General features: G+C 46.4%; 1 protein-coding gene across 1 annotated transcript; it reads right to left on the reverse strand.

The window, feature by feature from the left end:
• Positions 1–1,516: 1,516 nt before the first annotated feature.
• On the reverse strand, positions 1,517–22,749 carry KCNJ1 (potassium inwardly rectifying channel subfamily J member 1). Its single transcript, XM_082201509.1, has 2 exons — positions 22,692–22,749; positions 1,517–2,807 (listed from the first exon to the last, which is right to left on the reverse strand). Exon 2 carries the CDS (start codon positions 2,791–2,793, stop codon positions 1,675–1,677), a length of 1,119 nt encoding a protein of 372 aa, XP_082057635.1. The 5' UTR covers positions 2,794–2,807; positions 22,692–22,749; the 3' UTR covers positions 1,517–1,674.
• Between the last annotated feature and the right edge of the window lie 688 nt (positions 22,750–23,437).

Raw genomic sequence — 23,437 nt, forward strand, 5'->3', positions numbered from 1 at the left:
CTATTTGCATCCCTGCCCTTTCCCTACACATTTTTTGAATACAGCTGCTCAGTGTTCTGTATCCTAACAGAATCCCCGAAGACCAAAATCTGTACAGGTTTAGGAATAATGTCTGCTTGAACCATAGAATCATAGAATTGTAGACTTGAAAGGGACCCCAAGGGTCATCTAGTTGAACCCCCTGCCACCAATTAGTTTCCGGGCCCAATTCAAAGTCCTGGTTTTGACCTATAAAGCCTTAAACGGCTCAGGACTGCAGTACCTCAAGGACCACCTCTTTCCGTATGACCCTACCCAGACCCTGAGATCATCTTCTGAGGCCCTTCATTGTGTGCCTTCTCCTCGAGAGGTCCAGAGGGTGGCAACATGAGAAGGGGCCTTCTCTGCAGTGGCTCCCCATCCGTGGAATGCTCTCCCCAGGGAAGTTCGCCTGGCACCTTTGTTATACACCTTTAGGCACCAGGCAAAAATGTTCCTTTTTAACCAGGCTTTTGGTTGATCTGATTTATATCCTATGCCCTTTAAAAATGTATTTTTTTGTGAAGGGTGGGGGGCTATTGGGTTGTTGCTTTTATTTTTATTATGTATTTTGTGGTTTTATATCTTGATTTTATTCTGTGAACCTCCCTGAGACCTCCAGGTATAGGGCAGTATATTATTATTATTATTATTATTATTATTATTATTATTATTATTATTATTATTAATACCCAACTCCCCCATATATATATATCCCATGCAGTTCATGCAAGTTTAAGTGGATCATAGAATGACTCCCCCCTTCTTGGAATCTCATCAACGATCTGGATATCATGCAACTTCAAGCTGGTGCTCATTGAGTGGGAAAGGAGTCTTTCACACTGAAGGTGGGTTCCTGCCCATATGGAGATTGGGGGAGGAAGAACCAATATAGTTCAATAGTGGAACTCATGCCTTTTCTGCAAAAGGTCTCAGATTCCATCCCTGAGTCATTTCCATGTAGGGTTGAGAAGGGCTCATGCCTGAAAGCCTGAAGAACCATTTCCAGTCAGGGTAGCTCAGCCTGTCCCAACCTGGGACAAGTCGCATGTTGTTGGGCAACTTCCATGAGCCCAAACCAGCCTGGCCAGTGCTGAGGAAGGATAGGAGCTGTGGCTGTCAATGGACACCAAGCTCGGAAAGGCTTCGAGTGTAGGCAAGATTAAGGTAGGTGGACCAATGGCCTGACTCAGAGCAAGGCAGCTTCCTGTGTATAAGCCCACCCAAAAGTTCCCAAAAGTGTATTGTAGAGGGTTAGACTAGATGATGCTTTGGGTCGCTTCCAGCTCTTCTGTTGTTGTTGTTGTTGTTGTTGTTACTTGCATACCACCCTATCCCTGCACCTCTTAGGGTGGTTCACAACATACAATTCTATTATTCCAAAAATCTGAATGAAAATTTTATTGGACATACCAATTTACATAAAAGTCTCACAAATATATAAAAATATACAGGCTGTTCTGTGACTATAAACAATAGGAAGTTAGCAGCACCCAGGGATTTGCTGCTGTGTACCTTGCCCTGGTAAAGTCTCACTCGGTATCCAAACAACCCAGTCCCTTTTCCCTTTTGTACTCAGAATATTCTTAGGCTTCTTTGGCGCAATATCCTAGTTTCTATCAAGAAGTCAGCATTCCTATCTCATCTGACTGAAGATTACATTTTTGTGTCATTGGTTTCACCGACTCCTTGAATTTGGAAGCCGAGGTTGTCATAGCCCATCTTTGCTTTGGCTTTGGCATCTTTCTCGTTGTAAAGGCAGAAGGCGCAGTGAGGGGTCTCCACCTCCACGGGTTTGCCAAAGTTATGGAAGTCCACCCTGTACTTCCCTTCTTTGGTCTTGGAGACGATGGGAGCAAAGCGATAGCCCCACAGCACCTCCTCGGCGATGTAAGAGGTCCGCACCTGACAGGTAGCACTGGTGGATTCCACCGTCCCATCTAGAAACACCACCAGCTCAAAGTCGTGTTGAAGGATGGTGTCCGCCGTCATGTGAAAGAAGGGGCTGTGCTTGTCAATGATGTGGTAGATGGTCAAGGGGGAGATGAAGAAGAGATTCTCGTTTCCGGCATCGACTACGAAGTCTATGTTGACTTGGTCCAAGATGATGGTCTCCCCTTCAGGTGTGATGGTGGTTTTCAAGAGCTTGCCATAGATGTGGCTCCCAATCAAAAGGCTTTTCCGAAGGTTGGCCACCCGGATGAGGAGACACAGCTTTCCGCCACGCTTGCTGATGACGGCATTCTTGCTGAAGGTGATGGTTTTTGCCCTCTTTTTGGGCCTAGAGATCTTGGCCAAGATGGCCCCACACATGAACGAGTTGATGATAACCCCTAGGATAGACTGAATGATCAGCAGGAAAATGGCAGTGGCGCACTGTTCCGTAACACACCTGAAACCGTAGCCAATGGTGACCTGAGTCTCCAGGGAGAAGAGGAAAGCAGACGTCAAACCATTTATGTTGTCAACACATGGAGTGTGATTTATCGAAGGGCTGAACTCTGGCAGATCCTGGTGTATGTAGGCCACCATGTACCAGAGAAGGCCAAACAAGAACCAGCTACCTAAGAAGGCTGAGATGAAGATGGTCATCTTATATCTCCACCTGAGATCCAAGACGGTGGTCCAGATGTCAACCAAGAAAACAAATCTTGATTGTTCTTCTACATTCCCAAACTCTATGTTGCATCTTCCATCTTTCGATACCAGTCTGGACCTTCGTCTTTTGTGTTCCACCCAGAGATGGGTGAAATGCTTCTGGAAATATTTGAGCATCTCCACCAGCCACTCTGGATAAGTAATGAAAAAAGAGGAACATGGAATAAACATTAGGACTGCAAGTAGCTTTTTTATAAAACCAACAACAATCAAACAAATAGGAATTGGACCATTTGCAAAGGATTTCAATGGATTGGTGAATAAACAAATGTGTAATAGCCCAAGGGAGCGTTCTATAGTGGTAGTTAGCTCAGGTAGGCATGGAAATTTGCGTCTGTTCTGCTTCGTGGCTCTCCTGTAGAGCAGCTAAGTAGGCACTTTTATCCTTCACTCTCTTGCAGGGCCAAAAGTCACAGCAAGGTCATACAACAGCAAGGTGGTTCCCAGGGACACGTGTTTTGGAAAGTACTTTTTGCTTGGTTATTGTTGTGTACATTTGATGAAGGCAGCTGCGAATGCATGAATTAACTTTGCTGGATAGTGCTTGCAATGTGAGTAGCAATAATGGAAATCCTGCAGTGTGTTTTATAAATGTATCAGTCATGTCTCATGCATGCATGCAATTCATTGCTTGGTGCTGATGAGTGATCTGAGTGGCGAATGTGCATGTGTGAACCAGAGCTCAGGGATGCCATCATGATTTTGAAGCTGCCTGCTAGTCTTCTAGGAGAGTGTTTTGAGGAGCCTCAGGATTTAACTTACTGCTGCATCAAGGTGACACTTCACAGCAAAAACTTAAACCCTTCACCCATTCCTCCACCACAACTCCCACCCACCAACATGGATGTGCTTTTTTTGGTGGCTGTTTTCAAACTTTCCAACCACAGGCCAAAGTGGATCTTAATGTAACATGGAAAGAAAGAGGAATTTGTAGAACGCCAAGCACCACTGAGGCTTGCCTGGTGATTGCGTTATAAGAATTTTAAGGTCTCAAATATAGAATAAATATTCATAAATACACACCTACCTAAATATATGAACCATGTGTCTGAAATAGTATGGGAGAGCAATCCCGAAGCCATTTTGACTCTCCCAATGACCTCAAATATTCCTCAGAAGTAAGTGAGGCAAAAGGGGAAGTTTTCCCATTGTATTTTTGCTTGCAAATCCTGTCTTAAGGGTGTATTTGTGTATGAATAGGGTGAGCCTGTGACATGGATTCAGGAACTGAGTATTAACCATCACAAAAGAATGCCCAGGATGCCCAGGTAATGCAATCAGTGACCATTATCAGGTATCCTGGCAGACAGGTTTTCTGCTGTAGACCGCCTCCTTCTGTGATGTATGTATGATTTATTTTTTTATTTTTTTTTTTGCTTTGGGCTACAGGGTGAGCAATTTTAAGAGTCTCTATAAGGGCTTGTGCGCCATTGTTCAGGGTGCTCCTCCCTCCTGCGTGTGGTGAGTGGGGACCCCGTTGCAACAGTTTATTTTCCTTTAATAAAGATCAGGCTTTCTAGCCACTTTGTTTCTCACATATACTCTGGTTGGCCTCTGTTATTTCCTCCTACCGATAGGGAACCCTCAAGGACTCATTATGGGCTCTGGAATACCCCATAAGGGAAAGGAAGCAGTTTTTTCTTATAACAGTTGCATTATGGACTTTTAGTACGGTGAAGACGTTTGTATTCTTACAGGCCTTTTAACTCACTCTGTGGGTAAGTTTGTGTTGGCCTTGGATTGTTGCTAATGCTGATTCGTATTTTATGTAGTTGGTTATTCTTGATGTGTGGCTTTTTCATCTTGAGAGGTTGTACTATATTTTTTAAAATAATTTTTTAAACCACCCAGAAAACTTAGGTGATGGGCAGTATAGAAACATAACATATAATAATAAAGCGGTGTCCCTTTCATTGGGTACCCCAGCATTCTCCAATGGGATGTTTGCCCAATGTTCTAGACTACAACTCCCATCAGCCCAAACCAGCTTGATGGGAGTTGTAGTTATAGTTCAAAATAGCTGGGTGATGCTAGGATGGGGAAGGTTTGGCTAATCACCTGAGTCATCTCCATCTTCTCAGCCTTCTGCCTAGACAAGCAAGACATCCTGGCACAGGTAAGGCACACAGGGCGTGCTCAAAATCCTTTCTCTTGATTCAATCAACAAGTGAACCTATTGATTTATTGGACTTGTTGATTTATTGTGACCCAGCAGGGCTCAGCAGCAAGGAAGATTCTGCCAGAGAAAATGCATTAGTCTTCAAGGTGGTACAAGAGCCTAGCACACCTTTGGCTGCGGGATACAAACACGGCCACCCCTCTGGAATTTGGATCATGTGACTGACAGAATGTATTATTTGGGAGCACACAGGAGTATTAATGTACTCGTTTCCGAGATATGCAGATTTCGATGTTCCCATTCAGCTCTCAAAGGCCTTGTGGCCATTTTTGTTCCGGCCTTCCACCCCTGCTCGGGGGTGGGGGTGGAGAGGGAGTCCGGTTAAACTTTAAGCAAATGTGTGGCCACAGGAAGAGGAGCAAGGTTATTTTACAGTTCAAACGTTTCGCGTCCTGGCCCTTACTTAGCATGTTCATGTTCAAAACACAGCCTGGAGCACTAAGAAAACATCCCTGTGCAATGGAGCATTCTTGGTACTTTTCCAACATCTGACTTTTCATTTCTCCTTGTGCTTTATTTTTTTTGGGGGGGTGAGGGGGTTAAGTCTCAAAACTTGTGAGTGCCTTATTTAGAGTCTTTCTTTATAACAACCCCCCTCCTATAACATACTGTTTCTGTATTGCAATTCTAGGGGTGTTGTGGTTGGGAAATGCTTGAGTTGCCAAATGCACAGTTGTATATGCCAGAAGGCTGCCATCTGTTCATAGGCTGGGACCGAAAGGAGGCTCAACCAAGGATTTGTGGGTGCCCAGGGTGAGTTTGGGCTTTCAAAATTGCAAACAGCTGAACAACCCATGCAATTGTATCATGGCTCTTTGCGCATCCCTGTTACACAAATTCAGCAGTTAATCGTCATCATTGTTGATGCATGAAACTTCTGCTACTCGATCTGCAGCTAGGATCACAGAATCAGAGAACTGTAAGGTGGGAAGGGACCCAAAGTGTCATCTAGTCCAACCCCATGCAATGCAGGAATTGAATCACAGCTAACCTTTACCTGCAGCAGAACATGATGCTGAAGTGGGGTGGACCATTTTGGGGTTGTTCTTAAATGTTTTAGAAGCTCTTAAACTTTTATTTAAGTTTAAAGTTTATTTAAAGAGAGCCAGTGTGGTGTAGTGGTTAAGAGTAATCTGGTGAACTGGGTTCGTGTCTCTGCTCCTCCACTTGCAGCTGCTGGGTGACCTTGGGCCAGTCACACTTCTTTGAAGTCTCTCAGCCCCGCTCACCTCACAAAGTGTTTGTTGTGGGGGAGGAAGGGAAAGGAGAATGTTGGCCGCTTTGAGACTCCTTAAAGGGAGTGAAAGGCGGGATATCAAATCCAAACTACTACTACTACTACTACTACTACTACTACTCTTCTTCTTCTTCTTCTTCTTCTTCTTCTTAAATGGTACACTTTTGCTGCTTCCCTGTTTGCCACTCTGGGCTCCTTTCCGAGATAGATGGTAACGGTTACTGTAACTATTATTATTGCCTTTTTTTTTTTTTTACTGCTTCTCCAATTTAAAAGTCCATGCAATTCAAAACAATCTCTTCAGAGAGTGCAAGAGTGGAGGGGTATTCACATTCCGCTCTTCTGCAGTGAAGTTTGTTTCTCCTGCCACAATTGCTATACAGTGGTACCTCGGGTTACAAACACTTCGGGTTACAGACTCCACTAACCCAAAAGTAGTACCTCGGGTTAAGAACTTTGTGGCTTTGAAATAAAGTTCTAACTCTGTTGTTCCTAAAATGAAAGCCCAGCATTAGGCCAGATCCTTTCTTATATAAATGCTGATTTAGTAATCACTGTGTTATTAGTATGGATTCCATTTTTTGTCAACTGAGCTTCTGTTTTGCTTTTAGTTTCCTTCATTTTTAAGATACCTAAAGAAATACTGTTTTTGAAAATTATATGTATGAATAAAACTAGGTGCAAGTAACATGATCATGCTATGAAACAGGGATAGAAACCATGGGGACCTCTAAATGTTGTTGGACTCCAGTTTTCATCCTCCCCAGACAGCATAGGCAGCGGTCAGAGATGATGGCAGTTGTAGTTCCACAGTATCTGGAGGGTCACAAGGTCCCCACCCCCGCTATAAAGGGACAGTGATCTCCACCTGCTACTGTCCTTCTCCCTCCCACCCCACTGAGAAGGCAAGGGGCGGGATGTCTGCTAGCTATGATGGGTGATGCTACTAGAAAGTGGCTACTAGCCTTGATGGCCGTGCTCTGCCTCTAGTGTTGAAGACAGCATGCCTTTGAAATTTCAGTTGCTGGGAATCATGAGCGTGCAGAGCATTGCCGCACTTAAGGTCCTGCCATGTACAGTGGTACCTCGGGTTACATACGCTTCAGGTTAGAGACTCCGCTAACCCAGAAATATTACCTCGGGTTAAGAGCTTTGCTTCAGGATGAGAACAGAAATTGTGCGCCGGTGGTGCGGCGGCAGCAGGAGGCCCCATTAGCTAAAGTGGTACCTCAGCTTAAGAACGGTTTCAGGTTAAGAACAGACCTCCAGAACGAATTAAGTTTGTAACCAGAGGTACCACTGTACAACTAGGCTTCAATTGATTTCCATTGGGGACATGGACAGGCGATTTTGTCTCTCTCCTCTGCAAAGGTGTTCACACATTGGCTAGAGACAAAGCTGGTTTGAGGAACAAACCAGGAGCTTCTTATAGCAAAGAACGAGATACACCTGCATTGGGGATCATGTCATGTGTGAACGTGGCTTTAAAACCCAGCATTGGCGATGCAGAGGGTGCCCAGCCAACAGGAGTGTGCTTGGCACAGCTAGAGTCTCTAACCTCACCCAGTCCCTGCTGTGCAAGTTTAAACTTGCAGGGAGTTGTGTGTGTGTTTGTGTTTTAATGCAGGGGAGCTTTGAGGAAGTGTGAAATTACAAACACGGCAAATAATGTGCAATGCCAAATCCAGATCTCCCTTCTCTAAATCCAGCTTCTCTCTTGCTAAGCGCCTATCAGTTGTCAGAATAAGTCCCTGCCTGGGTTTAACACTCCAGCATATGCTGGGTGGGTGGGCATTGTTCTCAGCCTTTCTTCTCAAAATAAAGCATGCATGTTGTATAACGCAGGGTGGTCATGAAAGGTGTTTGCTAAGATTCAAGAGGAACCCAAAACCATCTTGTGGTTAGCATTCTAGTATAAGCTTGGTGCGATTAGAGATCGTGGTTCCCTCTTGAAACAACGCTTACGTAACACACGTTGTATAATGCAGAAGGCTCCTAAGGAGAGTTCAGCTGAAATCTGCAGAGTAACCAGAGCTTGTCTTCTCTAATTTACCAAGGTGTATTAATTGCTTGGGCAGGGAGAACATCCAACGTTGCTGCCCTTGCAAAAGAATTCTGGGTTGATTTTAAGCGGAGGGAATGTGGCGTCTGATCTGATGGAAGGAATATGAGGTGTCTGTAGAAGCACCACTCATTCCTGAACACTTCTAACGATAAAGGTGCTTATTCCATACTTGTTTTAAGTTAGATTGCTAATTCCCTAACTGTTTGCCAGAGCCTGCCAGTTTGCTGTGAGATCTCCTGATTTGCCACAATAAATAGAATGATTAGGAGTGTTGGGATACGTCTTAAGATCAAGGCAGGTCATTGATCCTTCCCAGCCCTCCAGATGTTTTGGACTACAACTCAGGTACCCATAAAAATATTATGGGTATCGCCCCCATATTTAAGAGCATTGACATTACAAACAATTCTTAAAAACCTGGGGAAAACAAAAACATTTTAGTCGCAAAAAAAAGGATAGCAGCCAGGGTCTTTCTTCCTGGGGTAAGCATTCCAGAGGAGCCACTACTAAAAAGTCTCTGCTGTCTGCACTTGAGAGGCCTCCCCTGTTAAAAGGGGCTGTGTGTTGTATCCTCATGAATAACTGTTATCCCAGGAGGCATACCCAAAATTCCTAATGAAGCAATGAGGCAAGCATCTCCCAGAGGTGAACTAGGATTCATCCACAGCCTAAAAGTGTAGAAAGATTCAGAGTAGAAAATGTACTGGGTCTGCCATTTTTAATGCAGAGAACAAGCTTCCCTTGGCTTTCTGGTGCAGTTTCTCATCAGTAAACTCCCTAGAGATGTAAAACATCTACTCATCATTTTTAAATTGTCATTTAATAGCTCCATCCCTGGAACAAATCTAACCCCCCCTTTTTTTTTACCTCCATAGTGTTAATGTTCCCTGCACACACAATCTGTTCCTATTCACTCTCTTTAATCTTTCTTGCAAACATTTATCTTGTTTCATTTTACATTCTGGCTTTTAAAGGAGTTCCCTTCCCTGCATGCACATAAACAACACTTGTCTATTTTTCACCTTTTACTTTTCGTGATGGAAGCATGCATACCAATTGCAGCTTTTCTTTATGACCAGAAATACATCGTGTCTCCCACTTCTGTAATAACGGCTATTGACTTGAAGTTGTGATGTCATAAACAGCAAGCAGTCAAGTGGATTCAAGCTTCTGAGACACACCTTCCCTCCTCCCCTCAAAAAGGGTGATGCTGAACCAGTTACTTTCTCTTTTCTGCTCCCTCTTCAGATCCTGACCTTCCTCACAGGATTCTGGGTGGCAGAAAACAGGGGGCAGTGAGTTGCCATAGGCATGGCCTTGAGCTCCAGTGGTGCCTCGCAAGACGAAAAGAATCCGTTCTGTGATTCTCTTCGTCTAGCGGTTTTTTTCGTCTTGCGAAGCAAGCCCATTGAAGGATTAGTGGATTAGCGCTATTAGTGGCTTTTAGAGGCTTTTAGCGGCTTATCTGCTGATCGGATCAGCTGATAAGCGGCTTAGCGCTATTAGCGGCTTTTAGCGGCTTATCTGCTGACCGGATCAGCTGATAAGCGGCTTAGCGGCTTAGAAAAAGGGGGGAGGGGGGAAACCAGCAGGAACTCGCAAGACATTGTCGTCTTGCGAAGCAAGCCCATAGGAGATTCGTTTTGCGAAGCACCTCCAAAACGGAAAACTCTTTCGTCGAGCGAGTTTTCCGTCTTGCGAGGCATTCGTCTTGCGGGGCACCACTGTACATGAATGTAAAGAACATCAGAAGGGCATGCTGGATCAGACCAATGGCACATCTAGTCCAGCATCCTGTTCTCACAGTGGCCAAACAGATGGGAAACCCATCAGCAGAATCTGAGCTCAAGAGCTTTTGATGTTCTCTTCCTCCTCCATGAATTTGCCTAATCCTCTAAGAAAATCATCCACAGCCCTGGTTCTTGTGGGAACAAATTCTATACTGGGAGCGGCCGCCGAGACCATATAACACCGGTCTTGAAAGACCTACATTGGCTCCCAGTACGTTTCCGAGCACAATTCAAAGTGTTGGTGCTGACCTTTAAAGCCCTAAACGGCCTCGGTCCAGTATACCTGAAGGAGCATCTCCACCCCCATCGTTCTGCCCGGACGCTGAGGTCCAGCGCCGAGGGCCTTCTGGCGGTTCCCTCATTGCGAGAAGCAAAGCTACAGGGAACCAGGCAGAGGGCCTTCTCGGTAGTGGCACCCGCCCTGTGGAACGCCCTTCCAGCAGATGTCAAAGCGATAAACAACTACCTGACATTCAGAAGACATCTTAAGGCAGCCCTGTTCAGGGAAGTTTTTAACGTGTGATATTTTACTGTATTTTTGGTTTTTATGGAAGCCGCCCAGAGTGGCTGGGGAGGCCCAGCCAGATGGGCGGGGTATAAATAATAAATTATTATTATTATTATTATTATTATTATTATTATTATTATTATACCAAGAGTCAGCAAACCGGTTTAGCAGGGGGCCGATCCACTGTCCCTCAGACCTTGTGGGGGGCCAGACTATATTTTGAAGAAAAAATATATGAACGAATTCCTATGCCCCACAAATAACCCAGAGATGCATTTTAAATAAAAGGACACATTCTACTCATGTAAAAACACGCTGATTCCCAGACCATCTGCGGGCTGGATTTAGAAGGCGATTGGGCCGGATCCGGCCCCCAGGCCTTAGTTTGCCTACCCATGTTCTATACTTTAGATATGTGCTGCCTCAATAAGGACATGCTCTCTTTATTAGGGAGTATAAATGCCTCAAATGCTCAGCCTCTCTTTTTCTCTCCGTCTCTCTGTCTCTCTCTTGTCAGCTCTTGGAAGTCTGGGACTTCCAAGTTTCCACCACCTCCCAGTCACGCAGATGCGCACACCCACAAGTCTAGCAATTTAGGTAATTAATTTCACTGTCACTGTTGGCTGCCAGAAATATGTAGTTGTTCGAGGAGATTAGCAAGGATATAATGAATAATTAAATGGGTCTCGTGAACCGGGGGTGCACTGTGGATGCCCTAATCCAAGGCTTTGGCTATGGACACATTAGAGGTTTGCAACGCAGTACGGTTGTTTCCCCTCTGCCGTATTTCAAGTCACATTTGTACATTGCTCTGCACTTCAAAGAGGGGTTAGGAATGCCTTCACTCAGCGCATATTACCTGTTTGGTTCCCCAGTGCTTGCAACCCCCCTGAACTCCTATCCAACGAAGCCATCATTTGGGCAGCTGCTATGGCTGCCTGAAACGGATACACCTCAGTTGAACCACGACTTATGTTTCAAATTGGACAGAAACTGGTTTGAGGGAAATGCACTGTTGTAAACAAAAATTGCCCTTTTCCCTTATGGGGTATCCAAGAGCCCATATAGAGTCCTTACATAGGTTCCCTATTGGTAGGAGAAAATAACAGAGGCCAACCAGAGAATATTGAGAAGCAAAGCAGCTAGTAAGCTTGATCTTTATTGATCTGTTGCAACAGGGTGCTCCCCTCACACGCAGGAAAGGAGGAGAACCCAGAAAAATAGTGTGCAAGGCCTTATAAAGACTTTTGGAATTGCCACCCTGTAGATCAAGACCACCCCCAGAAACATCATACATACATCACAGAAAAGGCGGTCTAAAACAGAACATTTGAATGTTGTTTTTCTCCTATCATTGTTTATTTCCTCTCTGGCAGGTTACTTGATTGGATTTCCTGGGTAGCCTGGCTAGTCTTTTGTAGTGATAAATACTTAGTTCCTGGGCCTGGTCACAGGCTCACACCCTATTCAAACACAGACAGGATTTGTGAAGGAAAAGACAATGGGGAGGCTTTTCCATTTTGACCTTGCAGAGAAAAGATTTGCACAATTTAGGAATCAAAATGGTTCCAGGTTGGCCTTCCTGTGCTGATCTATGTATGTGCCTGGTTGGTACACTTATGAACATCACCATATATCTAAGACCATAAAATTCCTATTACAGCACCAAACAGCTGTATTGCTCAAGAAACTGCAGAATAGCCGTGCACTGTGGCTCATGTCATGTGTACATAGCTTCAAACATCAGCACCTCCTTTCCTCTTTCCTCTGTTGCCTTTCCTCCTGTCTCACTTGGTTTTTGCACCACTGCACCCCCTCCTGTTTCAGAACAGGAACACAGGAAACTGCTTTATAGCGAGTCAGACCATAGCTTCATCAAACTCAGTATTGTCTACACTGACTGGCAGCATCGGCTCTGCAGGCAGAGGTCTCTCCCAAGCCCCACCTGACTTGCCTGCAGAAGGTCCCATGCGGTCCATCTCTAGCGTCTTGGGGGAGGGTTGGGAATGGCCCCTGCCTGAAACCCTGGAGAGCTGCTGCCAGTCAGTTGCAGGCAACACTGAGCAAGGTGAGTCACTGGTCTGACTCTGTGTAAGGGGGCATCTCTTGTTTGGCTGACTCAGAGGTGGAATGACAGGCATACCTGTTCCATGTATGGATGCTGATTGGGTTAAAGGAGACCTTGAGCCAGTCGCTTACTCTCAGCTTAACCAGGTTTTTGAGAGAGATTAGAAGATTGGGGGAACCATATATGCCACCTTGAGCTCCTTGGAGAAAAAGGTGGGATATAAGTGTTGTTGTTGTTAACTACTCCTACTCCTACTCCTACTCCTACTCCTACTCCTACTCCTACACCTACACCTACACCTACACCTACACCTACACCTACTCCTACTCCTCAGTACTGGCTCCCAGCATGTTTCCGAGCAGAATTCAAAGTGTTGGTGCCCTAAATGGCCTTGGCCCTGTAGACCTGAATGAGCATGTCCACTCCCAATGTTCAGCCCAGACACTGAGATGGAGCACTGAGGGCCTTCTGGCGATTCCCTCAATGCGAGAAGTGAAGCTACAGGGAACTAGGCAGAAGGCCTTCTCTGCAGTGGCACCCTCCCTGTGGAACACGCTCCCATCAGACGTCAAGGAGATAAATAACTACACAGTGGTTCTCAATCTGTGGGTCCCCAGATGTTGTTGGACTATGACTCCCATCATCCCTGAGCTCTGTATACAACTTTTAGAAGGCATCTGAAGACAGCTTTGTATAGGAAGTTTTTTAATATTTGATGTTACCCTATGTTTCTATGTGTGTTGACAGCTGCCCTGAGTGGTTGGGGCAACCCATTGAGATGGATGGGGTATAAATAATAAATTATTATTATTATTATTATTATTATTATTATTATTATTAGGCAGAAGCCGAAATCTCATAATGTCGCCTCCTTTCATGAACAGCAAGTTGCACCACCTGATCCATGACCCACAGGAGAGGAGACAGAGGTCGCTGTGTTCCAGCCCCAGCCCGAGGTGTTAATGATTAAAGCCTGGAAAGGACTCAATGGATTTGGGATCATGTGAGCCATTGTTACTCTCCTGCGTCTCGCCACCGCTTGCCTCGCTCCCCCACATCACCCCCATAGAATCTTGGAGTGAACTATTAACTATTATTTCCATAGAACCAAACACGCTCTCCTCAAAGCCAACTGTACCAGAAGCAGAAACGGATGATTCACGAGAGGGTAGCAGCTCTACCAGGGTAACAGTTCCAAGACTTCTTTATGTTGCATAGGCTACAGCAGAGCAGTCAAGTGCCCCCCCCCCCCCGCCTTGCAGGCAATTCCCACCCCTCAACAAGACAGCGGTGGGCAATATTTCACCCTCTTCACTCTTCCTCTTGATCAGCAGCTTGGGATCAGTTTGCCCAAAGGCTCGCCTTGCCCCTTACGTGCACACTCAGCCACTTTGACCTTACAAGTGCCAAATATCATTCGCTCCATACTTGAGAGAAATCAGTCTTTTCTATGGTCAGCCCCTATTCTCTGGAACTCCATGCCTACTGATATTAGGCAGATGCCTCTGTTGCATTGCTTTCAATGCCAGCAGAAAACCTTTTTATTTAAGCAAGCTTATCCATACATGTTAGGGGACACGGGTTAAACCACAGAGCCTAGGACTTGCTGATCAGAAGGTCGGTGGTTTGAATCCCCGTGACAGGGTGAGCTTCCGTTGCTCGGTCCCTGCTCCTGCCAACCTAGCAGTTCGAAAGCACATCAAAGTGCAAGTGGATAAATAGGTACCACTCCGGTTGGAAGGTAAATGGCTTTTCTGTGTGCTGCTCTGGTTCGCCAGAAGCGGCTTAGTCATGCTGGCCACATGACCCGTAAGCTGTATGCCGGCTCCCTCTACCAATAAAGCGAGATGAGCGCCGCAACCCCAGAGTCGGTCACGACTGGACCTAATGGTCAGGGGTCCCCTTACCTTTACTATCCATACATGTTAATTATTACATGCATTTATTTTTTTAAAAAAAATCAGTTTATTTCATATATCCCCTTCATGGATCACTGCCTTGTCATGGCAAAGGGCCTTGAATGACTCCAAGAAGCTATGACTATGTCTTGCAGGGCCACCCAAGACGGACAGGTCACAGCCAAGAGTTTAGACTAAACGTGATCCACCTGGAGAAGGAACTGGCTATCCACTCCAGTATTTTGCCAAGAAAAAAAGGAGAAGCTTTGAGAAGAAAGCGAGAGTTTCCAAGGCATGCTCTGGTTCATGGGGTCACAGAGAGTCGAACACGACTAAGAAGACTCAACAATAACAATTTCATATATATTGTTTGGTCATTTTCATCATGCCTACTATTTTCCAAAGCTGTTTTACTGCTCTTTTCAATTAATTTTGCATACCATTTGAATCAACCTGCTCAGGTTTACCTTTTTGATTAAGCACTATATAAATTCTGTTAAATAAATAAAATCAGGAGCGGAGAGGGTGTCATGCTCCCAGTGGTGTAGCATGCAAAGGGGGGCTGTGGGGCTGTGACTCCAGGCACATTTTCTTTAGGGGACGCAACCAGCAACCCCACCCCACAACAGGCTCCCTCATCAAGGTTGGAGCCATGGGGTGGGAAGCTGGTGTCAGGTTGCCATTGGAGCCAGGCACCATTCCTTGAAGACAGGAGCTGTAGCCACTGTTATCTAACCGCTGGGGGGAACGTTTGCTTAACCCCCTGCCTTGAAGGAATGGAGCTGGGCTGCCACTGCTGATGCCAATCAGCCAATTTTCACAGTGCAGAATCAGGGGCGCAAGAGCCATTATTGGCACGAGAAGCCTGGTCACGAAAGGTGGCAATTAGCTTTTCCCACCTGCAGAGGCAAAAGGGATGCAGGCGGTGCTGTGGGTTAAACCACAGAGCCTAGGACTTGCCGATCAGAAGATCAGTGGTTCAAATCCCCGCAATGGGGTGAGCGCCCGTTGCTCAGTCCCTGCTCCTGCCAACCTAGCAGTTCAAAAGCATGTCAAAGTGCAAGTAGATAAATAGGTACTGCTCCAGCGGGAAGGTAAACGGCGTTTCCGTGCGCTGCTCTGGTTCACCAGAAGTGGTTTAGTTATGCTGGCCACATGACCCAGAAGCTGTACACCAGCTCCCTTGGCCAATAAAGCGAGATGAGTGCCTCAACCCCTGAGTCGGACACTACTGGACCTAATGGTCAGGGGTCCCTTTACCTTTTTACCTGCAGAGGCAGCCCTGGGGAGAGGCTCTTTCAGAGATGCTCCAGGTTTGCAGACTCAGAGGTTGCTGCAGAATGGGGAAAGATCGTTCAGCTAAGCTCCTTAAGGTGGGCCTCATCCACAATATAGATTTAAAGCAGCACCATACCAATTTAAACAGCCATGGCTTCCTCCAAGGAATTCTTGAAAATGCAGTTTGATGTTAGCAGATCCCCTAGTCCTCTCTTAGACCGGAAATTCCCAGAGTGGTTTAACTGTCAATCCCTTTCCCTAGGAAAACACTGGGAATTGTAGCTCTGTGAGGGGGAACAGCAGTCTCCTGACAGCTTTCAGCACCCTTGACAAACCAGGCTTCCTTGAAGGAAGCCACAACCATTCAGAATGGTGCAGAGCTGCTTTACAGGTACAGGGGAACCTTGGTTCTCGAACGCTTTGGTACTCAAGCATTTCAGCTCCCGAACAACGAAAACATTCTGGTAAGTGTTTACAAACGGTTTACAAACAATTTGAAATGATTACATTTGAAAACCAAGGTGCCACTCTATAGTGCAAAAGGGGGCATTTATTATCTCGGGATTCAAGCCTTGTTCGTGCATCAGGAAGGGACATCGGCTCAAATCTAAGAACATCAGGAAAGCCTGCTGGATTGGGCCAATGGCCCATCTAATCCAGCACCCTGTTCTCACAATGGCCAACCACATTCCCTTTATAGGAAACCGACAAGCAGGACCTGAGCACCAGTGGCGTAGCGTGGGTTGTCAGCACCCGGGGCAAGGCAAGTAATTTGTGCCCCCTAACCCATGGATTTGCGCCCCCTAACCCGTGGATTTGCGCCCCCTAACCCTAACCCCCAGATGTTGTGCCCGGTGCGGCCGGGCCCCCCTGCACCCCCCACGCTACGCCACTGCTGAGCACAAGAGCAACTCTCCCTTGCTGTGGTTTCCAGGAACTGGAATTCACAAGAATTGCTGCCCCCACTGTGGATTGCTTCCAACAATCTGAATTGACCTCAGGATTCCAGCACGATTGCATTGGTCACGCATGAAGCCTGATGCTTGTGTGGCTATGATATCTGACTCTGCAACTGATGCTTTTTCTTCTTCACTCCCCACCAGCTGACTTCTGGAAGAGAAGGCAGAGATCTCGGAGCCACCAGAGCAATGGAGGAAACTTCGAGTTTTCTCCTTGACGTTCCTGTACTTTTCCACCCATCGGCCATGTAAATTCATGAGTCTATATTCTGCCATGCAAATGGGGAGCTCGTCAGCCAAGCACTTGTCGATGAAGCTCTCCGTGCATCTCCTCCTACTTGGCAAAGATGACCTGCTGCTCTGCCTTTGTGGGAGCTGAACCTTTTCGGAGGAAAAAGTGATGTCCTGGGGCACTCCCAGGCAAGGGAGGCTATCCAATCACATCCAGGAAAATTCAGGTTGCACAGTTAATGCTGATGTGGTGCTCTTGTGTGCCAAACCTGCTTCCACAAGAGATCAGACCTTATGTGCTAAGGGAAAGGACTGGGAAATGCAGGGTTTCTGTTAGGGCCAAGATTTAATTTTGAATATGTTAATTTTGCTATCATTGATATTAAGGTTTTGGGGGGTTCCTGCATATTTTTGGATCTTATTACGAGTTTTATAGGGATTACTTAATTTTGTTTTTCATCCATTGCTTAGGGCTACTTCTGTAATTATGTAACTTTTCATCTTGTAAGGCACCTTGAACATTTGTTTTAACTATGGAAAGGTGGCATGCAAAGAAGCCACGAGGGTGTTGCCAATGGATGGTGCCACAACATTGGCCCCCCTCTGCACTCTACATTTCAAGCAGTATCATCCCACTTTAAACAGTTGTGGCTTCCCCTAAAGAATCTTAGGAAACTTAGTTTGTGAAGGGTGCTGAGAATTGATAGGAGACCCTCTACACCCCAGCTAAAGGTAAAGGTAAAGGGACTCCCTGACCATTAGGTCCAGACCATTAGGTCCAGGCCGACTCTGGGGTTGCGGCGCTCATCTCGCTGTATTGGCCGAGGGAGCCAGCGTACAGCCATGTGGCCAGCATGACTAAGCCGCTTCTGGTGAACCAGAGCAGCGCACGGAAACGCCGTTTACCTTCCCGCCGGAGCGGTACCTATTTATCTACTTGCACTTTGATGTGCTTTCAAACTGCTAGGTTGGCAGGAGCTGGGACCGAACAATGGGAGCTCACCCTGTCGTGGGGATTCGAACCGCCGACCTTCTGATCGGCAAGTCCTAGGCTCTGTGGTTTAACCCACAGCGCCACCCATGTCCCTGCACCCCAGCTAGATCTACATTTATCCAGAGCTGTTTAATAATCAACTTCCCTTCCCAGAGAACTCCTAGGGAATGGTTGAAGACTGCTACAACCTCCCATGCTTTTCAGAGCACTGGCAGGATTCCCTCTCTCTCCAAATCCCTCCTCAAAACCTACCTTTTCTGAGACACTTTAGCTCCACAAAGCCCAGTTCCCACATCCCCTTGCCCTGCTGTGTCTCAGCCTGTAACAAGGCCTAAGCCCACACAATGGATTCCTGCATTCCTGTTGACTTGCTGCCTCTCACTCCCCTTCCTCTGTTGCTTCCTCTATGTTGCATTTTGAATTGTAAGCTCTGAGGGGCAGGGACTGTCATCTTGCACTACATAGAGCACTGTGCATAGTGATGGTGCTGCTTAAATAAATAATCAATAGCTGTTTCTCTCGCCACCCCCAATTCAAAGTTATATCCCCTGAAGAATCTGAAGAAGTGTGCATTCACACGAAAGCTTATACCAGAACAAACTTAGTTGGTTTACAAGTTGCTACTGGACAATTTTTTATTTATTTGATTTTTATTTTGATATTCCCCCTGTCATCCCAGTTGGTTTCCTGAGTTGGTTTGTGACCACAGAGGTGCAAAATAAATGTGGGATTGTTTAAACCATCCACTTCTGTGCTATGATGAAATGGAGGAAGGGTGTGCCTCTGACAGCAATATCTGATGCCCAGTACTGTCCATTCCAGTACAAGTTCAGTCCAAGTATTTCTGAAGAACTTGGGGGACATCAGCCAAGTTCTCTTTGCAAACCATGGTGGAATCTATGAAAGGAAGCTTGTCTTAAACTTCTCTACATATTGCATTCATTCTTGTTCTTTAGCTTCATGAATTAAAACAACACCCTGTTTTGTATTTCTAATTTCTTCCCCAAGTATAATTGATTTGCAAAACTTTGCCCGTTTTCAAGCTACGTTGAGTGATTTAGTGACCCATTACATGGGTCGCTGATGTGAAGAGGCGCGTAAGCAAATGAGATGCAAAAAGCTACTTTGCATTTGTGATTGCAGACACAGCCATTAATAACTTTGCCACACGATGCACTAAGAGCCTTCACTGTTTGTTTGCCATTTTAATGCATCCGGTCAAATCCACCCATAGAGCTCCATTGACCGTCTCTCCAGTGACAACCCCTTTGCCCTCTAAAGTGTTTGGAAAGACCTGGGCTAAATTCCACTGGTAGAGGGGGCGGGGTTGATTGTGTACAATTAACTTAAAATGCTCCATTAGAAAATTAAAACAATGGGGTGGATAACCTTCCCCAAACTACTTCCCATTGTGCTTTAGAGGCATTTTCTAGGGAGTGAGAGGGAAGGAGGAACTGGCGAAAACTGCCTTCCTCTCTTCCATCCATGGCAGCATCTCATGAATACAACTCCACTCATGGTCAGTCTGGATGCAGCCCAATATCCGTAGGTTGTCCAAGATTCTAGCATAACTTTGCTCACCACGGGCACATTGACCCCCACATTGAGGGGGTGCAGCCACTTGATGTGCCTATAGTTGGTGCCCCTGTTGTTCAGGGTAAGCATAGGTAAAGGTAAAGGGAGCCCTGACCATTAGGTCCAGTTGTGGCCGACTCTGGGGTTACGGCGCTCATCTCACTTTATTGGCCGAGGAGCCAGCGTACAGCTTCTGGGTCATGTGGCCAGCATGACTAAGCCGCTTCTGGCGAACCAGAACAGCACACGGAAACGCTGTTTACCTTCCCGCCAGAGTGGTACCTATTTATCTACTTGCACTTTGACTTGCTTTCGAACTGCTAGGTTGGCAGAAGCAGGGACCGAGCAACGGGAGCTCACCCTGTTACGGGGATTCGAACCGCCAAGCTTCTGATCGGCAAGCCCAAGGCTCAGTGGTTTAGACCACAGTGCCACCCTCGTCCCTAAAGCCGCGTACTAAAGCATACTTCGGAGCATTTTTTAAAAGATGTACACTCCATATTTAAAGAAATACACCTAAAAGTATGAATGTTATGAATATGTGTTTGCAAATATATGTATGATAGGTATCACTGCAGAGCTGGTTTTTGACTGCAGCTTTCAGGGAAAAGCAACACTCGGCTCCCTTTTTTCACATCACAGCTTGGTGACTGAGCACACACTTTGCATTCAGGAAGCCCCAAGTTAACTCCCTGCCATGTCTAGTAAAAGGGGGACGAGGATAGCAGGGTTGGGATAGACCCTTCCCTGAAACCTCAAAGGATTACTGTTACTCAGAGAAATACTGGGATTCATGGACCAGTTCTTTGACCCAGTACAGCAGGAGCAGCCAAAATGATACCCTCCCTAGTCAGTGGTCAGGGATGATGGCAGCTGTAGCCCAATGACTTATAGAGGGCACTATCTTTTTTAACAGAAGAGAGCTATGTCTGCCCTATTTTATAAACCCTCTCATGTTAATAAATCTCCATTTCCATTGCAGCAAATTAACTTCCCTTTCCAGAACTACAAAAGCTCTGCAGCTCAGACCTGAAGACCTTGAAGAAAAGAAATCACCATCTGAGCCTGCCTGTGTGACATCTGCTGGATTTAGAGGTGGTGGGAGATACAGGCTCCTTTCCAGTGTCCCAAATTGTATGCAGCCATCTGGCCTGATTTTAATACTGACGCAGCTGCTTTTGGAAAGGCTCACAGCCATCGCTCTCCTGCCTGCAAAGGATGTGAGGTCCAGAAGTATCACCAGGTAGTCTGTGTGGTACACACAAGACCCTACAGAAGGAGCTTTGCAAACGACAAAGTTCCCCCTACAAGGAAGACCATGTTGTGATCTTGGTTGATCTGAGCATAGGAACCTTGCAACTCAGGTTGGCTTTCCATACCCTCCAAGTTGACTTTCCATACCCTCCAAGTTGGCTTTCCATACCCTCTGAGTTAGCTTTCCATACCCTCCAAGTTGGCTTTCCATACCCTCCAAGTTGGCTTTCCATACTGTCAGGGAACTGCCATCAGAGCTAGAGGCAGAGGGAAGGCTCCAAAGGGATGCAGGAGAGGGTCCCAGTAGGGAGAGAGGCAGCCCATCTGCTGGGGAAGGAAATCAGCGTAACACCAGTGGAGAAGGGGGGCAGATGGGGGAATCAGAGAGGAGGCTCCAAGACTCTTCGCCGGAGACCAGTGGAGAGAGTACGGGTACTCCGCTGCCCACACCCTCCCTGCGCAGAAGACTTCCGCGCAGGGAGAGTAGGAGGAGACTTGGCATCAAACAACTTTTATGCTGGAAAAGCTTTAAGAAACGCCCACTGACGGATTCTGCCAGCGACTGAGACAGTCACGATGCTGGAGGCTGTTCAGTCAGAAAGGGTTTAACCAGGTAACCTTTCCAGCAGTGGCGGCAACTTACACACGAGCAACCCCTAAATCCATTACACATACCCTCCGAGTTAGCTTTCCATACCCTCCAAGTTGGCTTTCCATACACTTCCTATTTTCCAGGGACAGCCCTGAGTTACAAAAGCCATCCCAGCTTCTGATGTGATCCTGGAATGTCCCAATTTCCCCCACCAGTGCTGCTGCAGATGACCCAGCACTTGTCTTGAACAATGGCTGCGAGGAGGCATCCCGTTGCCTCTCCATGGGCTCTCCATGGCCACTGCTGCCAGCCTCCTCCCTTGGGCAGCTCGTAGCGGCTGCTGGAGAGCAGTTGAGGAAGAGGAGAGGCTGTCCCCATTGAGCCTCGCATGACGCACCAGCTCTGAGGGGCAGGCAGAGGGCAGGGCTGCCCTTGGCAGGAAGAAAGAGGAAGCAGAGCAGAGTGCAAGCTTTGTGTGTCTGCATCTAATCTTGCCTGTTTCTAACATTTATTTACTGGCGTGTGTGTTTCTTTTTGGGAATCTACCAAAGAATAAAATAAAATTGGAAATAAGGGTGTGTTTTTCTCAGGACAGAGGAGAGTGTGTGTGCTGTGTCCCATTGGTGTGGTGGTGGTGGAAATGTTCTGTGGGGCAGTGGGGGACAAAAAGAGGGGGGGGTTGAGGAGGGGCAGTTGTGAAGGAGTGGGAAATATCTCTATTTTTATCTGAGGAATGTTCCATGCAGATGTGATTTTGCATCTGAGTTAATTGTGCATCAGAGAAGCAACATTGTATCTCAGCCATCAGACACCATGAAGTACAGGACCTCTTCACTCTGCCTGACCTCAGCCCACTCACTGAGCCTTTGGATCAAGAGGAGGAGAACAAGGACCAGATGCAGATGTCCCCAAGGGACAAATCCCTGCAATCAGATGAACATAATTTTGGCTGGGCAACATGGATTGGGTCCCTGGCATGGAGGCTAAGGGGACTTTAACCCTTTGCCTCCTGCTGTGGTTCCAATCTGTGCCTGCTGACAGGGCTTCAAAGGCAGATCTGAACCGAAGACTTGATCTGCTACACACACCCTCTCCTATTGTCTACCCATCTCTCCATTTGACAGATCCTGATCAGAAAAGACTTTTAAACATTGCAGGAAGGTGCCAGTCAAACTATAGAGCAGCCTTTTCCCAGCCTTTCAGGTGCTTAGGACTGCAATGCTGGCTGCCTCTGACAATTGGACCTGTTGGTCCTCCAAAATATCTGGAGAGCACAAGGTTGAACTGTAGAATATACAGTTCAATTAACTGTACCCGTGGAAATGGCTTGCCCTGTTACCTGAGACTAATTTCGACCAGAAATTCAGCATATGATTGCTTCTCTTACCTTCTTTGCTAAACAGTAAGGTGAGGGATGTCCCAGCCTTTCCCTGTTGATCTTTTCTTCAGCCCCTGTAAAGCTGTGGCTTCCTAGGCTGTTGTGGTCCACTAGCTCTTGAATTCTCTGCCAAGCAGCTTGGGACTTTCTTTGGCATTTGTGAATCAATGTGTGAGCTTAAACTGGTTGCCAGCTCATCTATATGCAATGGCACAATTAGGAGTGTGGCTTACTTTATAACCCCGCTGGAAGGAGAGAGAGGAGTGGCTGCTTCGAAGGGCTTAGATTCAGCAAAGGTGTTGAACTTCCAAAGCGGCACTGGCAACAAAAACACCTGAGTACAGAATGATGGCCCAGAAACTGAATGTGGCTTCCCCCAGCATGAAACTGACCTCGCCATGGTGGTTTCCAAGTATTCTGCTTTCAAGAAACTCTTTCAACATCAACTCATCTGCCAAGGGAGAGGCAGAGAGAGACCTTCTCTTTAAAGTACTGAAACTGCCCAGGTTCAGGTTTCTCCAGAAAGTGGCTACTTCATAAGGACATGCTAGCCACGAACACAGCCCTTGGATGCCCAGATCTTGGTGCCATCCATATGTGAGATCAAATGGGCAGCTGCAAGAGATTGATCTCTCTCATTGGCAGCATCAATATTGTAGAACTCCCTGCTGGTGGAGATTCACAAAGCTACCTCTTTAGATGGTTGGAAAAGACATTTAATATATATATATTTTTAATTTTTAAATCTCGCTAGC

The sequence above is a fragment of the Podarcis vaucheri genome (genome assembly GCF_965113315.1).
Source record: "Podarcis vaucheri genome assembly, chromosome: 15".
NCBI lineage: Eukaryota > Metazoa > Chordata > Lepidosauria > Squamata > Lacertidae > Podarcis > Podarcis vaucheri.